The 13,183-nt window shown below is 40.3% G+C and overlaps 1 protein-coding gene across 6 annotated transcripts in view; it reads right to left on the reverse strand.

The window, feature by feature from the left end:
• Positions 1–2,733: 2,733 nt before the first annotated feature.
• TLK1 (tousled like kinase 1) overlaps positions 2,734–13,183 on the reverse strand; it is a 66,832-nt gene continuing 56,382 nt past the window's right edge. For all 6 annotated transcript variants that reach the window (XM_083628595.1, XM_083628597.1, XM_083628596.1 and 3 more), the window contains 5 exons: positions 12,614–12,783; positions 9,674–9,809; positions 7,951–8,062; positions 7,590–7,697; positions 2,734–4,528 (listed from right to left, as the gene is read on the reverse strand). In XM_083628595.1, coding sequence (XP_083484721.1) covers positions 4,352–4,528; positions 7,590–7,697; positions 7,951–8,062; positions 9,674–9,809; positions 12,614–12,783 — 703 coding nt within the window. In that variant the 3' untranslated portion in view covers positions 2,734–4,351. The remainder of the gene's footprint in view (positions 4,529–7,589; positions 7,698–7,950; positions 8,063–9,673; positions 9,810–12,613; positions 12,784–13,183) is intronic.

Here is a 13,183-nt window from a genome sequence, read left to right on the forward strand (position 1 = left end):
GTGAGAGGAGATTAAGGGAACCATGGAAGGAGAGGAGAGGAAGTTGGCTAAGGAATGTTTGTTTTACTCTTGGAAATCTTAAATTGCAACCTCTTTTTTATTTCAGAGGTTCTTTTCTTATTGTATTATTTTTGTCCATATTTAGTTGACATGGAATTATATCAGAAACGCAATTAATTTTTTTTTTAAAAAAGAGGCATAATTTATAGGTACCTTGCACAGGTAAAAAGTTAAAGGACCCCTGGACAGTTAAATCCAGTCAAAGGCAACTATGGGGTTGCGGCACTCATCTCGCTTTCAGGCCAAGGGAGCTGGCGTTTGTCCACAGCTAGCTTTCCGGGTCATGTGGCCAGCAGGACTAAACTGCTTCTGGCGCAATGGGACACCATGACGGAAACCAGAGCGCACGGAAATGCCGTTTACCTTCCCGCTGCAGCGGTACCTATTTATCTACTTGCACTGGTGTGCTTTCAAACTGCTAGGATGGCAGGAGCTGGGACAGAGCAATGGGAGCTCACCCCGTAGTGGGGATTCAAACCGCCTACCTTCTGATTGGCAAGCCCAAGAGGCTCAGTGGTTTAGACCACAGCGCCACCCGCATCCCATGTACCTTACACAATTGTGCTTTGAAACAGTTGGCCATGGAACAGACCCAGAGGGTTGGTAACCCTGGATATTAATCTTGAGAAGCAACTAGGACTTGGTGCAAGATATAAGCTGAAGAAATTGGGAATATGGACCAAGTGCTATTAAATTAAATGGTATTAAATTTAATAAAATTAAATGGACCAAGTAAATTGTCAGTTGCCAAGAAAATGAAACATGGTTGCATGTGACTTCGAAAGAAGTAGCCTCTCAAAAATGGGGGGAACTGGTAAAAAGTTGAAAGGCAGTGTCAAGATGGTCAAATCACTCCAAAATGCTTTGGAGTTGTTTAAAAACACAATGTAGAAAGCTCAGCTGGAGTGTATACCACAGATCAGGGCCAAGAGGATGTCAGCGTGATTTATGAAAGCTATTAGAGGCAAGAAGTCTTCCTTCAAGAAATGGAAGTCATGTGTAAATGCGAAGAAAATGGAACACAAACTTGGTCAAAAGGAATGCAGACAATAAGCGATGCTAAGAATTTTCTAAAAGCACAATGCGCCCCTTGAAGAACGGCAGCAACAAAATATTTAAATATATTAGTGGCAGGGGATCAGCTAGACATGGTTGGACCCTTGGAAGACAAATGAGTCGAATACTATGCTAAAGGAGAATGAAAAGATTGCAGAAAAGCTGAATGAAATTTATATATATATATTTGCTTCAGAGAGGAAGAGGGCATATTCCTGAGGCTGAACTAACTTTTGCTGGAAGGCAGTTTGAGGAACTGAGGCAAATAGTGATGAGAGACCAAGTACTTGGTCTAATAGGGAAAATAAAAACCAACAAAACAAAATGCCAGGCCCAAATAGCATCTATCTGAGCATTAGACAAATTCATGGCATTAAAGCCTACCAGTGGCTACTAGTCATGATTCCTGTGTTCTGCCTTTTATCCTTACCTGTCCAGGTTGCACGTTCCAAATTAACCACATGCACATTTCAGGAGATCAGTGGGGGAATTCAAGAAATACATCTTTAAAAGATCTATAACCCCCTGCTTTTGTTTTTTGTAGGTAAAATAAAGACACACACACTGAAGGGGCAAATGGATATTTGGGGTTGCTGCTCCAATTACAAAGTCTTCAACACATTCTGAAGTGCATCCTGCATGGAGCCAAAGTGAAATTTTATGCAAAAGAAAAAAAAAATAGTTGCAACTTAATTCAGCTCCAAGTAAGACTGGTTCATAATCTCCGCACAGCCAAAAACATCAAAATTACAATATGAACTAGAGCAAGGGAGATCTATGCAGATGTAGATCTGGTGTTCAAGCATGGGATTATTGAAATTATAAATCCACTGAAATCAAACAATGCAAAGATAGTCTATAGCAACCATGCCTAGTCCCCAGTGATAGTTTCATCCTCCGTAAATGTGTAACCTCTTTTAAAACCATCCAAGTTGGTAGACATCACCTCATCTTATGGAAGCTAATGCCACTGTTTTAATTTTGCCTTTGTCTCTCTCCTGAATTTCCTAGCATCCAGATTCTTTATATGCCCCCAAGCAAACATAGTACAGTGGACGCTCGGGTTGTGAACATGATCTGTGCGGGATGCACGTTCACAACCCGCAGCTGTGCGTCTGCGCATGCATGGGTTGCGATTCAGCGCTTCTGCGCATGCACAAAGTGCAATTTAGCGCTTCTGCGCATGCGCAACCACTGAAACCTGGAAGTAACCTGTTCCAGTACTTCCAGGTTTCGGCGGTCTCTAACCTAAAAAAAACGCAATCTGAAGCATCTGTGTGACTGTACTTAGAAGTGAGGAGAAGCTGCGCAAAAGACTCCTGTCCCCAACTGCAATAATGTGAGATGTGGGTCTCATGCATGTCAGCTGCAAGGGGATCAGACAGTCCCAGGTGACATTGAAACGCACAGATCTCAATGTAAGAAAATGCACACATCACCACTGTAGAACATGGGGAAAGTAATAATAGCCCTTGTCACTTGTACTGTGTCTTTTTCATTGTTCCCACATAATAAATAGACTGCCTCCAAGATTAGAACTTAGTGGTCCGATATGAAAACAAACCAAGTTCTATCGCCAATGCCCTTCTCAATCCAAAGCAATAACTTGAGAACTACTTGAAATTCCAACTGTCATTATTTTATTACTGTTTTGGCTACATTCTCTACAATTTCAGCAGCATCTTGAAGAGACAGTTAATGTATCCTTATGTACAATGAAAACAAAATGGCTTGCAACATCAGAAACAAGAGCCACAGTTTAACTGTACAATATTAAATGGGGAAATAAAACCTTGTGGTAATACAGCCTTCCTTTCTGCAACATGGACAAAGTTACGTACAGGTATTCAGCATTATGAATGTGACAGTAAAAGGAATCTTGTATGGGAGAGATACTGCATTCTGAAAAAAAAAAGATTCTACCGTACAAGGCAGTTAGAAAATGTTTCACATTTTAAAATATCTGTACAGGCCACAAGAAACATCTCTTTAGAGGAACATCTTCCCACCTTGTAGACAGAATTTCCAGAAACCGTGAATAACCATAAACAACTTCTACATCTATTATCAACGTGCTCCAGCTCAGGAAACTGACTAGAACTGCACTGTATAGTTCCAACACAGATCAGTTTTACATGCCTTGATTGTTAATGAATTATCTACTTTTCAGTCTCTCTAGGACGTACAGTTGACTTGCACCTTAAGGAGGTCATTTGATTTATTTTATTTTTATTTTTTGCAAAAGCAAAAGCAACATCATTTAGCAGCAATTAAAAGCGCCTTCAATGAGACTTAAAAAAAATACAATATCCAATTAGAAAAGCCATACTTTAAACATTTGTACAGGAATAAGTTGCTGAAATTTTTTAAACTGAAAATATGACCTCTGTACAACAATTTACAATACAGTTAGAAGGGAATTTTGTCATTATCCTGCATAGAAACATTGAATATGACCTGTTTGCTTTTGGTTACATACATGGCCTTTGTAGATCCCTCTTCAAAAGCCTGGGCAGCGGATATCAGTTGACACGTCCGCTAAGTATCAAAATGCCATTTAAATAATTGAACTAGTTTCCAAACTAGCTTTTGCTACCTTACTTAAAATGCTATTTTTATCCCTTTGGAAATACAGTCATTCAACCAACGTAACAGTTATTTTAAAGATTTCTCCCCAGCCCCCAGAATACTAAATCACTTCTATCCAAAGAAATTAACAATACACAGCTGTGTCTCACATTTTTACTTTGGTTTTTGAAACGTTGACTTCTTGGGAAGAAAGATTCTTTATTTAGCTTTTTGTCCAGGCACTGTGCTGTTCTTCCGTGCTTCATTCATTTTCTTCTTTATTCAAATAAAGAAAAACTACCCTTATTAGAGCTCTCCAGTATCAACCAAAAGTGTTGTTAAGTATTAAAAAGGCTATTTACAGTGTTCCCCTCCCGGCAACCTGAAAACACGCATTTTCTTCAGTCTTAAAAACACAGTACATCTGCTTGGAGGCAACAGGTAACGCTGTCCTTCAATGTTTCCAATATGAGAGTCTGAAATGAATGTACCCTTCACAGACCATGATCCAGTCCAATCATAGAAATGACATTTGTAGAAGAGCCACAGTCTGAACACCCCATTTGTTAAACTTGTGTCAAAACACTAATCCAACGCTTTCAGATGAAAGTCCGCTGCAGCAAAACTACATGACGATATCATGCAAGCCTTCCATGTTTAAGAAGCTTCAGTAGGGAATAATGCTGGATATTGGCGGCGTAGGAGATGCTGCCAGTCCAGTCATATGCAAGTTTCCTGAAGAATTTGATCTTCTCATGTGCGGGAGTAGGTAAGCATCATTAGCTAGTTGATGAACATCGAACCGGTCCTCCTTACGGTATGCCAAGCAACGTCTGATAAATGCCTGCGGAAAGGGAGAGGGGGGGAAAATATTGAGCAAATTCTCTTAACAGTAAACGAGGTCTGAATCACCTCTTCTGGTGAGGGATCTGAGCTCTTTAAGGTACTAAAAATAAAAGTTAAAGTGGTTAAGTGGGCTTTTGATTCAACATGGAGATGTGCTCATCATCTGATACCCACTAACACCACAGAGTGAACTAGCATAGTCGTCAGAAGGATGAGCTAAAAGTTTCTGATTTAGTTCAGATTTTAGCTCGTGCAGAATTTGCACGAGACATTCTCAGTTTGAACCTCCATCCTGTGCCACTCAAATTCTTGTTTAATCTGCAAAGATGTGGGCACTGAGATAATATGTGAATGCTTAGAGATGTTAATTTATACACACTTTTCTCCCAAACTTTTATTACACAAAGAAATGTGTGACCATAAATGAACTGCCCTTTGATGTTTGAAAATGTACGCAGCCACTGTGAACTGCAGACATTTCTGAACAGTCAAATTAAAAGAGTACAGTTAGCAATAAACTGAAAGTGCTATTGTTCCAGCTTCCAACAGAATTCTTGCTTTGTTCACTAAGCATCCATCTTTGAAAAGGGAGATAAAAATTCTGTTGCTGAACCTTACTTATATTATATTTGCAAATTTAATAATTAATGTTGTGTTCACCTTTCCACCAGCCCCTCCCTGCTTGTCTGTTCTACATCTTTAACCCGTAACATTTGGGAGGGGAGACTGCAGATTACTTGCCAAACTAAGCAGAAATAAAGTTTCATGAAAACATCAATAAAAATAGGAGTTTTTAAATGTTACACAAAAGTAAACCTTTAGAAATGGGACTGGTGGTTTACCAGGCCTGGAATTTGGGAGAATCTGAAAGCTGGTACAGAATCACAGATTTTTTTTAAAGCAAGTTTCTGATCTCATGATTGCAGGTGTGTTAATATGCAGGCGTTCTACGCACAAGGCCCCACCTTCTAAGGGGTCGAGAGCTCATGCCTTGCAAGTTGCTCCTCCATATATTTCAATGTCTGCTCTGAATCATACCTCGCTAGCATCCTTTGCTAACACATACGGGCAAAAGATGAGCAATTACGATTTGCCTTGTGAAATGCATGGAATATAATTTTCAGACGCTAAAAATAAAAACCCAGAAAGGCATGACAGCAGGAGTCAGAGGTAAGTCCAAATGAGTAAACTGGCATTATCCATTTATCACACGCGTGTCTATCTGTCTCCTAAGCAGAGGATGTTGTGGGAGGGTGCCAAGCACAAAGAGTTCCAGCTTCTTGACAGGTGGCTGTGCTAACCATCAGATTAAAAGCATACCAGAAGAATTCAAAGGACAGGCTCTATGAATGGTTAGTAGCCTTTGCAGTAAAGAACAGAATCTCCATGTTGAGGAGGTACCGTATTTTTCACTCCATAGGGCGCACCGGACCATAGGGCGCACCTAGTTTTAAGGGGGATGAAATAAAGGGGGGAAAAAATTATTCCCCCCCCCAGCCCCAAAGAGCAAAGAAGCCGCTGGCTGTCTTGGCTTCCTCTTTACCCATGCGCAACCTCTCCAGCTGGGAGAGGCTGCGCGCAGCTTCGTTTTTAGCCGCGGGGCTGGGGCGGGGGGAGCCCGAGCTTCCCCTGACCCCAGCCCCCAGAACAGGCAGCTATCCGCAAGCCTGGAGAGCGCAGCGGGAACTCCTGCTGCGCTCCGAAGGCTTGCGGATAGCTTCCTGAAGCCTGGAGAGCGAGAGGGGTCAGTGCGCACCGACCCCTCTCGCTCTCAAAGCTTCAGTGAAAGCCTGCATTCGCTTCATAGGACACACACACATTTCCCCTTCATTTTTGGAGGGGTAAAAGTGTGTCCTATAGAGCGAAAAATACGGTGGTTCTCCTCCAATTTACCAAATGCCAGCCAAACTGCAGGTGGCAGTGGTCTCTTTCTGTCTTACTTTCGAGTTTCTTAGGGCATCTGGTTGGCACACTCTTTTCTACAGCGGCCTCTTCTTGCCACAATTGCTACTGAAGGTCCGAGAATCCAGTGGAATGGTGTCCGATCCAGCAAAAGAGGGCCGAGGCCAGAATTGAAAACCAGAATGTTCCTGTACACAGATGGGGCTCTTTAGATCCCAGCTGGAGGACTGGATCAGATGTCACTGGATCCCCCATTCAGCAAGGTAATTTTTGACACACAATTATAATCTACATGCAATGGTTGACCTTTTTTCTTTTTTGGAATCAACAGAAAAATGCAAGATTTATATTTGCATTATTTAAGTAAACCAGTAACTGAGGAGGGGAGAGAATCACTCCCATAATTAAGTACTCATGTGCATAAATTGGAGCATGGGACTTGCTGAGAGAGTTTCTGGTGCAGAATGTGCATTTACTGATATCCTCTGCACTCACATCACGTTTTGTGCTAATGAAATCTCAAATTTTGCATTCAGAATCTATCATGGGAACTTAAACAATGGTTCTAACGTGGTCATTGTGGCCTTGCTAGTTCACAATGACAAATACACACTAAAATTAGATGGCATTAATGACAACAGCGTATGGGAAACTGATTCAAAGCACTTTCGGAGAAAGGAGAAGCACTAACAAATGCTAAAGGATGAAATTAATTGTTTCATCCGCTTAGTCCTGCTGGAATATCAAAACTGATTTCAGAAATAGTCAAGAAACTTTAAATATTTACTACTACAATCTGGAATTTGTCTGTTTTCATGGGTAATTAGTAAATTTAGTTACGAGTACTCCCAAAAAAATTCAAGAATATGTATGAGAGTCTGAGAGCAAGATTTTCAGGAAATTATTACTTTTAGTATCTTACATTTTAAAGTATGACCAATTTAATATATACGCAATGCAAATGATACTTTGCATTTACTTTCAAATTTATTTATTGACATACATGAATTGAAATATGGTGTGCTATTTAAAAAAAACCACCTTAACACAAATTTTGTTCCAATTTGCCTCAACGTTATCTCTTGAAGCAAAATCCATCTCAAGGTTGATTACATCATATTCTAGCAGAATGTATACCTTGAGTCCATGAATATTACCTTGGCTTCATTGCTCACAACAGGCTTCACAGGGAACTGTACTTCAGTGGCTTTTAATATTGTATTTTCTTGAAGTATATCTTGTTGGGACTGGTTATGACCAAATGGCTGGAGAAAGGGAAAAGTTCAGACAGTGATTGCTAAATGTCCAAATATCAGTAAAAGAAATCAGCAACATCACCTTTTTTATTCTAAAATTATTCCACTTAAAAAGAAGTTCTCCTTGTTAGGAAAACGCAAATGGTGGAGGCTGAAGAACCATACCTACTTTCAGAAATGGTTTTTCCCCCCTTCAAAAAGACCACATTGAAGATGTACTGAAATGCACTAGAAAACTTTACGTTTAAGGGTTTGTTTTTACCTTTCGACCATATAGACACTGGAAAAAGATTACTCCAACTGACCACACATCCACTTTGTTAGAAATTTTGGGTGGCTCTTTGCCCACAACAAAGCACTCTGGAGGCAAATACCTGATAGAAAAAAATAGAAACTCAGTCACTGAAAACAGACACATTAAGAACATTCCCCCTCCAGAAGCAGGCTGATTTTTGGAAGTATTTATGAGAGATACAGATTGCCAAGAATCTAGTGGCTTTCTCACATTCTTCTATTTGTTCCAGGATTATTATTTTTTTTATAGATTTACGTGGTATTGGTCAATTCACATGATAACTTGTTTGTTAAGTTCATGGACTCCCTTCACTTATGCACTCTGATTTTCAAACACTTCCCAGTTTGGGCAAAACACTGTTTGTCGTTACATCTCAACTGACAAGCTGTGATTTGTGTCTGCTCTACAAACCAGGACTGGAACCCCACTTCAAAAAATGGCTTCCAATTCTGGTTTGGATAAGGTAAAGGCAGCCCTGACCATTAGGTCCAGTCACGGAGGACTCGGGGGTTGCGGCGCTCATCTCGCTTTATTGGCCAAAGGAGCCGGCGTACAGCTTCCGGGTCATGTGGCCAGCATGACTAAGCCGCTTCTGGCGAACCAGAGCAGCGCACGGAAACGCCGTTTACCTTCCCGCCGGAGCAGTACCTATTTATCTACTTGCACTTTGACGTGCTTTTGAACTGCTAGGTTGGCAGGAGCAGGGACCGAACAACAGGAGCTCACCCCGTTGCGGGGATTCGAACCACTGACCTTCTGATCGGCAAGTCCTAGGCTCAGTGGTTTAACCCACAGCGCCACCCACATCTGGTTTGGATAGCAAGCACAAATCACAGTTAGCGACTTTAGGTGAAACAGATTATGGTATGCCCAACCAGGAAGTTATGGAACAGAATAAAAAAAAGTGAGGAGCCTGAATTTCGGACCAGATGACTGTAGTGTGGTTTAAGCTGCCTTGAAAGCAGACAAGTTAGGTTAGAAATTCCTAAACACATATAAGCAAACATATACTACTCAATAAACAGAAATAATTCATTCACTATAATCTACATTGGAGAGATGCTGTTTCTGATAATAATAAAGTACATAACAATTCCCATATTTCCAGTAGAAACCTTAACTACTGTACCAGATTTTTTTAAAAAAACCCCTACATTTCCGCCACTATCCCCTTCTTCCATCAGTGACCAATACTGTATGTTAAACTACACCAAGTTTGCACTAAATGAAGGTGATCATTCCTCAGCCAGAAACCAGACAATAAAACTTTGATAATAATAATTAATAAATGAATTGAAGATAAAATAACTACTAATCTCCATGCATTAGAGAAGATTAATTCTGTAGAAGGAATTCAACACAGAACCACAGCAATTGTTCCAGCAGTACAAACATTTCATCTCGCTAGGCAGAACTATCCCCCCTGATCCCCTTAGGATTCGCCTGACCCCACAAATGCAATTTGTTGGGACCTGGGTGGAAAGTCCCATCACACTAGCAGAAGTCACTGCGCAGGCTTTTTCACTAGCGGGACTCGTAGGTTGAATCCAGACTTCTACCGTCAGGTTATAAGCTCAAATAACCAACGACAGCACATTCTTTCCATCAACTACATCCGTCGGTGGACATTTACAAACAGTTCTCACACAAGTAAGAAATACATTTGCCAAATGGGAAGTAATAATATTACCAGTAAGTCCCAGCCCCTTGTGAAGTTAAGTCCATTCCATCCACACCATAGCTATCGTCATCCATTATTTTAGACAGCCCAAAGTCCGTAATTTTTATTTCTCCACATGCTGTTCCATCTACCAAAAGGATGTTTCCTATCAAGAGGGAGAGAGTTTGTTAAAATAACCAAGTCTACCCCCACCAGTGGTTCACAATTTCTCCACTGTGTTTAAATGAAGACATTATAGAACAGAAACACCCTAGTTATAGGCACATCTATGGTTCATTCATTTATTGTTATATTTATTATTATATTATTATTATTATATATTTCCTCCAAGGGACTCAAGGTGCTGCGTATGGTTCCATCTTCCTCATATATTCACAGAACTGCCCCATCCTGTGAGCAGAGGCAGTTGTGTCTCAACAATCTCTTGGAGAATTTAAGAAAGATAGAACTTTTTTTATGTATGCCACAACAGCAGCAAGAATACTTATTGCAAAGTACTGGAAGACGCAAGATCTACCCACCAGGGAAGAATGGCAGATGAAACTGATGGACTACATGGAAATGGCGGAAATGACTGGCAGAATTCGAGACCAGGGAGAAGAGTCGATGGAAGAAGATTGGAAAAAATTTAAAGTATATTTAAAAAAACATCGTAAAATTAATGAATGTTAGAAAGATGCTGGAATGAATTTACATGGTTTTAGCAGAAAGGTTACAAAGAATTAAGTAAAAATGGATTGTTAATGGGTTAAAGTGTAAAATTTAAGGTTAAATTGCGTTAAGATAAATTATGGAACAAAATCTGAGAAAGAGGGAAAGGACTTGCTGAAACAACTAAATTGAATTAGAATACAAAAAGGGAGGCGTGAGGAAGTCAAGGAAATAAGTAAATGAAAGATAAAGATATGAAAATACTGGATGTTAGTGTTTTTAAATGTTATTGTTTAGCTGTACTGTTTTTTGGGTTTTTTTCTTTTTCGTTTTTCATTTTAGTATTGTATTTTTCTTTATTTTTGAAGTATTGTAATCTTTTTTATTATTATTGTCTGCTTTTCTTTTTTCTGTAATTGTTAAACTTTAATAAAGATCTTTAAAAAAAAAAAAAAACAATCTCTTGGAGAATTTGAGCCATGGATTTTCAAAGGACAGCTACAGTTTGGTTAAAGTTAATTCTTCCCAAGTTTTCATAATACAGTCGTACCTTGGAAGTTGAAAGGAATCCGTTCCAGAAGTCCATTTGACTTCCAAAACATTTGGAAACCAAAACGCGGCTTCTGATTGGCTGCAGGAAGCTCCTGCAGCCAATCAGAAGCCGTGGAAGCCCCGCTGGATGTTCGGGTTCCAAAGAATATTCACAAACCGGAACACTCACTTCCAGTTTGTGGAATTTGGCAGCCAAAACGTCTGAGTACCAAGGCGTTCTGGATCCAAGGCATGTGTGATGGTCTGGGAATCCAATTCAGAGGCTGAACCGGAAGAACCCTAACCTGCACAGGAGTCCCCGCCTCCAGGGCCGGCTGAACTGGGGCAGGGCCTTGGATCTGAAGCACCTGCACCTGTGCCGGAACTTCAGGAGCAGGCACCAGGTGAATCCTCTCTGGCTCCGGAGGTGATTGAAGACACAGTGCCTACAGGTGCGCCTCTCCCAGCCCTGTCAGGGGAAGGTGAGTCTCCGCCTGGGTCCATTAACCCTCCAGCCTCTCCTGAGCTGCAGAGGCTCAGGGCAGAGAGGCGGAGGGAACTGGTTTCTCCCAGGAGGAGTGCTCGCCTTAAGGCCAGGAGAGGCGGATCTCCTGGGGGCCGGGACCGCCCCTGGCCTCAGAGAAGATAAAGGCGAGTCAGCCCGGTCCCAGGTTGCGGGAGCAACGTCGTTGAAGAGCTGGTTCGGCCAGCACCCTGTCCTGTTCCTCGAGAGTTCCTGTCCTTGCCCTGCTCCTCACCCTGGACCCCACTTCGCCCGTGGAGGACTGTCTGCTGACCCTCAACTCAGGTCCTGGACCTCGCCCCACGGTAACCTCCCCCTGGGACCAGCACAGTATGACTGTACTGTGCTAACTCTGCATCGTGCAGATGCGTCAGATCTTTGTGTGTTTTCTGCAATGCTGGCTCTTTCAGTATTTTCCCAGTACTATCCCATTTGCCTTAGCTAAGCTTGGACTTCTGAAGCTGCCTGAACGCTTTTTCATTTACCAAATAAAAAAAATGTATTAGGTAGTGATCTACACAAGAACAAAAGACTCAAAAACTGTGTGAAAGAGGCATGTGTGCAGTATTATTTACCTGCATATTCAAATGAAAAATACCTAATTAACTATACTTCTGGTTTACTGAAGGCAAATCATGCATGTGATTGCATGTGAGATTTTGCACCTCATTATAAAGACTGTGAGGTCAAGCACATGGCACATGGAGCTAAACGCTCAAATATATACTTCAAGCCACATTCAAAGATGATGTTTTATTGCTACTTCAATCCATTTCTAATTATAATTAAGCACACACAGTGGCTTAAGATTCAAGAAAATCCTATTGAAGCCAAATCCATACAGAATATGGAAGACATCCATCGAAATAGCTCAGTGTAGAAGCCAAAGCATTAAGTGAGGGGGCAAAGTGTGCAAATTTGCCTTCAAAGCAAACAGCAGAAAAGAGAGAATAGGTGTGTGAGGCTAGAAAAAAGAAGAGTGTGATTAAATGAAGCAGTGTGATAAAACTAAATTCACATTTTTGTTAAGGATTAGAGACAACAGAGATTAAAAGAGACACCTCTCCTGTATTCCAAGCACTCATACCATAAAAGAAAATCAAGGCCAATGTGAACTCAAATGGGTTTAATAAAGAAAGACAGAGGCATGCGCTACACTAGTTAAGAATTAAGAGAAGAATGTGTTTTAGAAATATAATATAAAATGTATGATGTTTGATTCCCCCCCCCCAATTCTTATTTACCTGGTTTAAGATCATAGTGTATTATAGGTGGCTTAATCTCATTGAGATATCGCAGTGCATTTACTATTTGCATTACAATGGACCTAGCTTCTTTTTCTGTCATTAGTTTATGTTGCTTGAGATAGAAATCTAAATCGTTGCCTTCACAATATTCTAATACTGTACAAAACCTAGAAAGGGAAAAAATAAAAGTTAGATAAGGAAACAAAGGCTATTTAATTATTCAAGCATACAATGGAAATATGAACATCATTTCTTTGTATTAATTGCACATCTTCACTTAACTTTTATTTATAGTTTTCATTTGTATACATTTCAATAGTTTTACAAAAATTGTAACATTTCAAACAATTCAACTTCCTTCTTCCTCTTTCTGCAGCTCCTTCAATTTCTTTTATCATTTCCTGCATATCCTAAATTAACTTATCCTTCTATTTATTTCTTTTAATTCTATATTCTTTTTAAAACAGCAGGTTATTACAATAATCCTGCCAATGTCTTTATCTGTTTCCAATTGTCTGTAAATATTCAATAAACCATGTCCATTCTTTTATAAAAAGTTTGTTATCT

The sequence above is a fragment of the Podarcis filfolensis genome (genome assembly GCF_964270895.1).
Source record: "Podarcis filfolensis genome assembly, chromosome: 1".
Taxonomy (NCBI): Eukaryota; Metazoa; Chordata; class Lepidosauria; order Squamata; family Lacertidae; genus Podarcis; species Podarcis filfolensis.